This window comes from Microtus ochrogaster, unplaced genomic scaffold, assembly GCF_000317375.1.
Source record: "Microtus ochrogaster isolate Prairie Vole_2 unplaced genomic scaffold, MicOch1.0 UNK7, whole genome shotgun sequence".
NCBI classification, from domain to species: domain Eukaryota; kingdom Metazoa; phylum Chordata; class Mammalia; order Rodentia; family Cricetidae; genus Microtus; species Microtus ochrogaster.
In genome coordinates this window covers 154,164-164,082 of record NW_004949105.1, presented here as the reverse complement: position 1 = coordinate 164,082, position 9,919 = coordinate 154,164, and the positions used below count along the sequence as shown (strand labels likewise).

The 9,919-nt window shown below is 49.3% G+C and overlaps 1 protein-coding gene across 1 annotated transcript in view; it reads right to left on the bottom strand.

Moving 5' to 3' along the window:
- Positions 1 to 1,566: 1,566 nt before the first annotated feature.
- The window catches only part of Xkr5 (XK related 5), a 17,745-nt gene continuing 9,392 nt past the window's right edge, over positions 1,567 to 9,919 (bottom strand). Inside the window, exons 4-7 of the mRNA XM_005366225.2 lie at positions 9,449 to 9,658; positions 7,926 to 8,095; positions 6,668 to 6,779; positions 1,567 to 3,214 (exon numbers count right to left, since the gene is read on the bottom strand). Coding sequence (XP_005366282.1) covers positions 2,100 to 3,214; positions 6,668 to 6,779; positions 7,926 to 8,095; positions 9,449 to 9,658 — 1,607 coding nt within the window. The 3' untranslated portion in view covers positions 1,567 to 2,099. The remainder of the gene's footprint in view (positions 3,215 to 6,667; positions 6,780 to 7,925; positions 8,096 to 9,448; positions 9,659 to 9,919) is intronic.

Sequence of the window (9,919 nt, the reverse complement as noted above, 5' to 3'; positions counted from 1 at the left end):
TAGCAACAATGGGAACTTAAAGTGTAGGAAGATCCCCTGCAGGAGGGAAAGTGAGATGGAGATGGACTTTAGCCAGGACAGGCTTGGGAAGACAGGCAAAGGCAGCGCTAAAGTGGATATGATAGGAGACAAGGGATGATGTCTGTTAGGAAGCAGGAAGAGGCCCACGTTGTTCTCATCTGGTTTGGGGTGAGCCTAAGTAGAACAGGAGCCTGACCCCATGGAAGCACAATGACTATAGTGCACCAGTGTCACTGTTAACAAACTCCATTACTTCCTGTCTTGCTTACTCATGTACCGTAGCATCCCTCTTTCACCCCCAGTTGGGGATGCTGAGCTAGGCAGCACCATCATCTTATTCAGGCCCTGTAATGGCCTCAGGACCTAGAGGGCAAACCACGCACCGCCCCCCCCCCCACATGCTTTGCTCTTTGATGGTTTATGATTGGGCTTCCTTAACCAGCTGGGAAGGAGCACTCTGGGAAATAACAGGAATCACGTGTCAGCAAAGGATGCCTTCAGAGAAGAGTTAGAAAGGAATTGGGCATCTGGGCAAGGATGTTTCCTTCCCTTGTTGATGCTCTTGTACATTGAATGGGAGAGGGAACACAGTGTAGACATGAAGGAAATAGCTTAAAAAGCAAACAGAGACCCAATGGTTGGTTTGAAGGCAGGATGGGTGGTGGAGGAGAAAGGACCAGGAGTTCAGTGCCTTCCTTGGCTACATAGTGAGACTGAGGTGCTGTCTTAAAACAACCGACTGCGGGGGCTGGAGAGACGGCCCAGAGAGTAAGAGCACTGACTAATCTTGCAGAGGATCCGGGCTCAATTCCTAGCACCCACATGGCAGCCCTGACACCCTCACACAGACATATCTGCAGGCGAAACACTAAGGCATATAAAAAAAAAAACCAACCCAACTAATTCAGTCAAAAGCAACCAAACCAAACGTCTGTGCCTAGCTGTTACTTCGGTCCCATCAAAGGGATCTGAACTCAAAATGGTGCCCTTGGGGCTGGAGAGATGGCTCAGCGGTTAAGAGCTTTGCCTGCTCTTCCAAAGGTCCTGAGTTCAATTCCCCCGGCAACCACATGGTGGCCCCACAACCACCTGTAATGAGGTCTGGTGTCCTCTTCTGGCCTTCAGACATACACACAGACAGAATATTGTATACATAACAAATAAATAAATAAATATTTAAAAAAAATGGTGCCCTTGTTTTCATTTATGTCGGTTATGAGCATACTTCTCATTTACATCCAGAAAGAATATGTTCTGTAACAATAAGAGACTAAAAATAATGTATCTAGGAAGCACATTGTTTTTATTTTATTTTTTTAAAAATATTTATTTATTTATTATGTATACAATATTCTGTCTGTGTGTGTATGCCTGCAGGCCAGAAGAGGGCACCAGACCCCATTACAGATGGCTGTGAGCCACCATGTGGTTGCTGGGAATTGAACTCAGGACCTTTGGAAGAGCAGGCAATGCTCTTAACCTCTGAGCCATCTCTCCAGCTCCCATTGTTTTTATTTTTAAAAAACTGTATGTGTATGGGTGTTTTGCTTGCATGTGTGTCTGTATACCATGTGTGTGTAGGGTCCACAGAGGCCAGAAGAGCGTATCGTCACAGGTGATCATGAGTTTCCATGGAATTGAACCAGGGTCCTCTGGAATAGCGTAACTTAACTGCTGAGCCATATCTCCACCTCCCCAAAGCATTTTTAACAAGTGATTAATAAGCGTCCCATGTGAAGAACATCTAATTACAAAGATTCCTGGATGAAACTGGTCTCCGAGTTTTCCTTTTGCATTTCCAGGAAGTCGCAGACAAGAGAGATGCTCTGGGGCTCATGCACCTCATAAAAGGAGCCGGAAACCCTTTTGCCTGTCGCCACGGCACTTGGCTGCTGCGCATACGTCGGGTGGGGTGGGCGGGGCGAGATTTTAGACATCATCCCATCCTGTCCCTTCATCTCTTCAGGTGCGCAGGTAGAGATCAGAAGTAGGACACAGGCATCAGGTGTGGGCTTTTTCTCTTCCCACGATGCTGAACTGCCAGTCTGATGTTTCAACCCGTCCCACCCCGGCTAAGATCAGATGAAGAAACTCACTTCCTGTTTCCTCCTGTCTCTGCAGCTATGGTCCCTCTGGATAGACTCAGACTTAGGGGTCGATGTGAATCGCGGCTCTTCAGCGGGTCTCAGGCTCGTCCCTGGCAATGACCTCTGTGCACATAGGTCCTTGGCAGGCTCCCTCCACTCCTCACACTCTGAGCTATCTGGGGCTCGCCCAGGGAGGCCTGCACCAGGGCAGAAGTTTCTGCCAGGAATGGGACTAATGTTGGCCATGGTGACAGGAAAGGGCTTAGTGGCTGCCTGGGGTGAAGCAGGCTGCACCGGCCCGCTCTCTCTCAGTGTCCCTGAGTGGGATGCCTGCAGGGCCGCTGGGCTGCCTTTTTGGTAGGAGGGCGTGGTCCTTTCCATGGTGGCACTGAAGTACAGTGTTGTGCTTGCCTGTCCTTCCTCCTCTTTCAGAGGCCCATCCGCACCCTTCCCCTGGGCTCCCAGGTCAGCCTCGGTCCCATCCTTCGGGTTGTCTACCTCCTGTGGAGCTGGTGGCTCCTGGGTGGTTGAGTTGTCCTCTTGCTCGCTGGCAAAGGAGACAAAGCTTGAAGTTTCCAGTGACTCCATCTCTGCTTTCGGAGCACCTGCGAACTCAGAGCCTTTCTCCAAGGTCAAAGGGTCACAAGGAGAGGACGGGAGATCTTTCTGGGAAAACAGGGGCTCCCTCTGCAGATTACAGTGTTGACTCGACCCCAACACAGGGGAACAGGAGTAGCCACGGCTGTCACCTCCAAGGACTGCGTTGATCTTAGATACACTTCCTGTCTTGAGAGCAAGTTTCACCAACAGCCAGTGGTGGTGGCTAAAGAAGGAATACTCCCCGGATCTCCCATCCCCCAGCCCCACCTCTGCTGTACTCTGCTCTGGGCTGGAGGCCTTATCTAGACTGGTTAGCTCATAGCTTTCCTCTTGGCACCAGCCTGAGCTCTCTGACCTCTCCCCTGCTGGAACCACAGCCCTGGGAGAAGCCTCTGATTCAGCTTTGTCATTCTCTATGGGGCCACAGCATCTCCTCTGGAAGCTCTGCTGGATGTCTGCAGCTTTTGGGTGTAGCAAGGTATAATAAAGAACCAGCGAGACACTGCCTGAGAAGAAAACAGCACAAAGGAGAACATGAGGTTACATTCTGGGACACCCGATATCCTCCCGTGTGTGGCAATCTCAGTGGCTACTTTGAGCAGGATAATTTTGACCTACAGTAGAGAGACTCAGAACTGGATATTGTTCAGGAGGAGTTTTAAACAGGCCCCAGCATCTAACAGCTATAAATGTGTCTGAACCTAAAAGAACACACAGCCGTGGCTTCGTTCCTGTTGAGCCTCAGCCTGGAGGGCGTCTGGCATTGACCCCTCAAGTTATGGGCCAATGTGTGTCTGCACGTGGGCACCAGAGGCATAGTAGTAATCTCGTAACTTCCAGAATCCCACCACACCACCGGCACGGTGTGGACGGATGCCAAAGCCGGGGGAGGCAGGAGGTAAGAAAGCGACCTCGAAAACAAGAGCCCGAAGCAGAGGTCAGTCCCGCTCCTCAAAAGCCCCTATCAAGGCATTTCCACGAACAACAACACTTCCTCTGTGCACAAACATCTTAATCACGCTGTTGTCAGTTTCGTTTATGTTGATCAGAAGTGTTGACTGCTGCAATAATCTCTTTAGCAGAGCATTCCAGTAAGCCACCCACGCTGTTTCCAGTTTCCTGTCACACTGGAGAAAGTGCCTGGGTTAAGGGTGCTCGTTATAGATTCAGGAGACGTGAGCTAAGTGTGAGGAGGAGGCTGAAGGCGCCGGGAGATGGCAGCGTGACAGACCCTAGGAGGGAACCCAAAGGACGTTGCCCTTAGACCCTCAATGTCTCTGGGGACAAGGGCAGGGCACTGGTGTGTGGTAGGTTTGGAAGTGGGGACGAGGACCAGCATTCCTGTCCTCTCTGTATTGGACACAGCTGACGTGCTAGTTTCTATACAGCGCCATGGATGCCTACCAAGCCCAAACACTCAGCTTTTGCAGTAAGTTCTACCAAGGCAGAGAAGAGCAGCAAACCAGCTGACCTTTGCTACCCTCCCTACGCACCCCGGATGCTGGGTAGGCAGCAGGGTCTGCTGCAGCCAGAGACACTGAGAGCGCTGATTTCCTACCACCTGCTGGACTCTTGGCCGAGCTCAAGGCTAGCACGCAGTAGGCATTAAATACATGTTTGTCCAGGGAAAGAAGGAAATGGGGAGCCGAGATTTGGGCAGGAACTATTTCAAGCCTGTATTCTTGGAACTATAACTCTTTGAGCAATATTTTGTGTATACGTGTTTTGCCTGCACGTATGTCAGTGTACCACATGCCTGCCCGGTGCTCCAAAGAGCCTTATAAGACTAATGTGTGTAAACTCATGTTCTCTGGAAGAGGTGGTGGTGTTCTTTACTGCCGAGTCATCTTTCCAGCTTCTATAATTTTTTTCCTCCTTCCTTCCTTTCTTTTTCTTTCCTCTCTCTCTTTAAATCTTCCTCCTCCTCCTCCTCCTCCTCCTCCTCCTCCTCCTCCTCCTCCTCCTCCTCCTCCTCCTCCTTTGAGACACAGGATGTCTGTGTAGCCCTGCCTGTCCTGACATACTGTAGACCAGGCTGGCCTCAAACTCACAGAGATCCACCTGCCTCTGCCTCCCAAGTGCTGGGATTAAAGGTGTGCACCACCATTACCTGGTTTATAATTTTTCTTTTAAAAAATTACTTGTTTTCTTGGGACAAAGCCTTGATACATGGCCTTTGCTGGTCTCAAACTTATGTCAATCCTGCGTGAGCTAAATGTTAGGATTGCAGGCATGAGACATCATATCTGGCTTATATAGTTAGCTCTCCCTCCCCCCCTCCCCGAGACAGGGTTTCTCTGTGTAGCTTTGGCGGTTCTGGAACTCACGCTGTAGATCAGGCTGGCTTTGAACTCATAGAGGTCCTCCTACCTCTGTCTCCTAAGTACTGGGATTAATGGCATAAAGGCATGTACCACTGCCTGCCTACAGTTCATGTATTGGGTATTGAACTCAGGGCTTCTTGAATGCTAAATAGTTACTTTACCTGTGAGTTGCTTCTCGGATTTTTTTTTTTTTTTTTTAAATAAACAGGGGTTTTCTACTTAGCCCAGGCTTGCCTCAGATTCACTATGTATGCCATGATGGCTTGGAATTCACGTCAATGCTCTTGCCTCCGGCTGCCAAGCCCTGGATTTACTGAAATGAGCCATCATGTCTGGCAATAACATAATTTGGTGTGATTTTAAACACGTATCAGATATACTATTCTCTAACGCCTGGGTTTAAGGACTGACTCACAGTTGCGTTGTTTCCGCTCTTTCTTTTGGCACACTCTTCCTTTCCTATTGGGGATTCCCAGAGGGCCAAAGGAAAGCCAGAGGTGTGTCCAGCGCCACCTACTGGTGGGCAAAGGAAAAGCATCACACAGATCAGTCTCTTCTGCATGAGTGGACAGTTTTACTTCCTACTATTGGGCTTACCGGGGAAGTGTTCATACCTCCTGTGAACTAGAAAATCCCACATAAATGGTTAAGCCTCTCAGCTGTGAGGACTGTCCCATCATATCCCAAGGGAGTCCCTCTTCACAGGGAGATGACTGGGCACAGGCCAAGAGCAATAGGCTGACTTGTCGGTGGTGGTTAACTCTCTTCAGGACACGGACTCTCCTAGGCTTTCAACTGGCCACTCACATGCACACATGCAGCTTAGAGATCAGCATCTTCTACTCAATTAACGGGGAGCATTTTGGACAGATGTGGCTGCTCCCACCTTTGTGTGAGGCTCTTAGCAGTCTAGCCAGTTAGATAAAGCTAAGCTCTGAGTCTCAGGCTGCAAGCAGCAGCCTCCTTACCCACAGCCTGGGTCCCATCTTCTACTCACGGCTCTTAAACTATTCCCTGTCTTTCCAGCTCATAAAAAAGTTGTAGCCGGGCAGTGGTGGCTCACCTTTAATCCCAGCACTCAAGGTGCAGAGGCAGGCAGAGCTCTGAGTTCTGAGTTTGAGGCCAGCCTGGTATACAGAGTTTTGCATTTCAAGAAAGCCAGGGCTACACAGAGAAAACCATGTCTTGAAAAACCAACTAACTAACCAAACAAACAAAACAACAGGTTTTGGTTGAGGAGACAGCTCAGTAGACTGAAGACTTGCTGCAGAAGTGTGAATGCATGGGAATTTACGTAAAAGCTGGGAAGGGATGGGGCAGCTGCCTGTAATCCCGGCACTTGGGAGGCAGAGACAGGGGAAGGCCCAGGGCAAGCTGGCTAGCTAGACTATTAGGAATCCAGGAGCCCTAGGTTCAGTGAGAGGCCACGACTCAATAAATGGTTAAGGAAGACATCTGGAATCAACTTCAGGACCTCACATGCGGCATCTGCACACACATCATGCGAACATGTGCACAAACATGCATCCATACCACACGTGCAAACCCATGAAAATAAATAGAAAGAATAAATATAAAATAAATAAAATACAAGTTGGGGGGGAATCGTGGCTAACAAGGCTCAGTAAGTCTTACCAATCAGAAATCCAGACGAGACTCCCGCCACAGTCCATAGGCTGGTCCGTGGTGCCCCCTGCAGAAAGTCAGTGGCCAATAGCAAGAGGATGGAGTTTTCCAGCAGCATGACCTGTGGGGTCAAGATAGCCACCATGTCCTGCTATCTGAAGCTCCTCCCTTCTGTCCTTGGTACCTGCTAAGGTTCACAAGCCAAGGTGCCTCCCCCAGACAGGACTAAGTTCCCAATGGGAACATATCTACAAGGGGAGGTTTGCTAGCGTGGGTCATAATGACAGCCACAAAATCACAGACACAAAGAGGGCATGGTGAGAATGACAGGTGTTTGGTAAAGGGATTCTGTCCATCCCACATGAAGACAGCTGACAGATACCAGCACAGGAACTACCAGCTCAACCACATCCTCAAAGCTGCCAGGAGGAGTTGCTGCGCATTTATAGCTAGAAAGCTCTGGCTTTTTGACACACCAGCCTTGAGGTCATTGCTAACATGTTTTAGGCTGTGTGTCTGCTGAGATGAGTAAGTCCCTCCTGGGTGAAGCCACAATTTCCAGAGCTGTTCCACCTCTGAGAAAGGAGGAAGTGAGCCCAGGCATGCAGCTTCCAAAGGAGGTGGAGTAGCAACGCTGCCCAAAGCGACCTCCAAAACAAGAATTCTCCGGCCTCATGGGGACGGGACTGGGAATCTCCACTTTGGAAAAGGTCCTCAAGTGCATCTGTTAACAAAGTCTGTTGAGTTGGCTGTACCCGATGAGATGGCAACAGTTGGATGTCAGGCTATTGTCAAAGTGTGTAATCACTGTAATTTCTCCTTATGCTAGGCTATTCCTGTGTGTGTGTGTGTGCGTGTGTGTATCCACAGCACACACACAGTGCACAGGCATGTGGAAGGCAGACGAGGAACTCCAGTGTCTCCCATTATCACTCTACCTTATTGCCCAAGACAGGATCTTTCACAAAACTGGAAGCTTGACATTTTGGCAAGGTTGTCTAGTAAGGTCTTGGGGTTTGCCTGTATCTCCTCCTCCGTGCCCGCCCCCCTACTGCCAAGTGCTGAGGTCACAGGCATTTGGTTGCTGGGGATTTGAACTCAGGTCTGTATGCATGCACAGTAAGTACTCTTACCCACGGAGCCGATTCCAGCCCCTGGTATTCCTTCTTTAATAGATGCACAGGCACACACCTGCGTAAGTGCACCTTCCCCACCTAACGAGGTAATGTAAAAACCAGGCTTAAAGAAAACCTCCATTGCCACTTGCCAAGTAGAAGCTGGCCATCCTGCTCCTGGAAGGGCTGTCCCAGAAGTTGATATAGCAGAGGATGTACACGGCCCCCACCAGCAGGTTGAAGAGCCTCCAGTGGCAGGTGCTCTCCACAATGTCGCTCTGCTGGGCTACGAGCCAGAAGGACATCACCAGCCAGTGAGCACCTGGAGAGGGGGAGGGGTGGAAGTCCACTTTCAGTGGGGTGATGGGAAGGGGGTGAGGCTGAACTTGAGCATCCCACAAGAGATCCCCCAAAGCCAGAAGAGAACTGGGGGGCACAGGCAAGCTACTCATTCTGTCTTTGCATGTCTGTCTCTCTGAGCCTCCCAGGAGGCATTTGACCTAGTTTGGAGTTGAGAAAACAGACTGGATTCAGTGCCATGCATCAGGCCTTACCTATGGATGCCCTTTGCTTCCCGAAAGCATTTAAAGATGCAGTTATAAAGCCCTCTACTCTCTTTACACTGTTGCTCTACAAACCCAACCCTCCAGACCCAAAGAGAACTCTATGTGGACCAGTTACAAGTTTTCTTCTTATATTTTAAGATGAATAGCCTCATTCTGGAGCAGAAGCTGAATTTTAAAATGATGGATAAAATGTAGTTAATTTCTCCGTAGGAACACAACTTTTTTTTTTCCTTTTCCAAAAAATGTTCTTTTCTGCCAATAACTGTATTAAATGTTTGCTCTGGGTACATGGGCCAGCTATTTCTCAATGTTCTCGGTTCTCTTAAAACAAGAGTACACTGTTCCCTCTTGCAGAGTGTATTCACTGATGACCAGAGGACACTGCTGTCCTTGGCAAGGACACACAGGCCCCATTCAGGAGTCTGAAGGGCTAGACAGACTCTTGATCATCACATTCATATCTGCGCTGCTGGCGAAGAGAAGGCTGGGGTTCAGTGGGGACTTCCTGTTTTAGACAAAGTGTCCAAAAAAAAAAAAAAACCCCAGAGGAAACAGGGTGCTTATGGAGGTTCTAAGAAGCAGCATATACACTACAGTTTTGCACAGGATCAGATAGAACCTGGACCTCCTGTGTGAGCAACAACATTCTACAGGATGGTCTACCATAGTCTTCTGAGAACTGGGTTTCCAGCTTTAGCTGGAACTTTTGAGCCTAAAATTTGTAACCAAAGAGTCAGCGTGCACCACCACCTCTTGCATTGGAGGCACACTCTTGGGAGCTCCGTGTTCATGGGTCTGCGCTACCAAGGATGGTTTGACTGGCAGGGCATAGCAGAAGCCATGCTGTGGGTGTTCTAGGTTGAAGAGGACTGAATGTTTACAATTCCTGTCTTTTGTAGTTGCCAGTACCAAGGGTGAGTCCAGGTTACTTTGCTGAAGAGAGAGGCCACATCTGTGCCTCCAATCTGCCGAGGTCCCCTAGGAACACAGAGGCCTGCTTTTCTGCTTCCCTAAGGTCCTCTGCTGAGCCCAGTAGCCACAGATCTAGGACAGAGGACCGTGAACCATTACTGTTAAGGCTTTATGAATGGAACAGAAGCCCCACTTACCTCCAACCACTAAAACCCAAACACGGTAAACCCTGCAGAACAGAACCAGGCTCAGCACACGGGCTCCCAACATGCCCATCCTCCAGAAGTGTTGGCACAAGAGGGCAGCCCATAGCATCGTGCGGTGGCCTGGCTTCAAGACACCCAGGAAATGGCTGTATGACACCAGGGCCCAGGACAGTGACAACCAGGAAAGTAAGGCGCTGATCCCTGGAGGATTGAACAGACAGAGATCCCTAGAGACTCTGAAGCACACGTGCAGATGCCCTCCGTCATCCCAACAACAAATTTCTTGTAAAAAACTAGCCCAATGGTGATGCACTATTGACCATATGTAATATAATGATGCACCATTAGGTGGGTAACCTAATAATGCTATACAAACATGTCTTTACACGGAAGCAAGAGGAGGCAGAAAATGGCTCCACTGCTCAGTGGCCTAGATGCTCTTCTTCTTGATGTCCTTTTAAA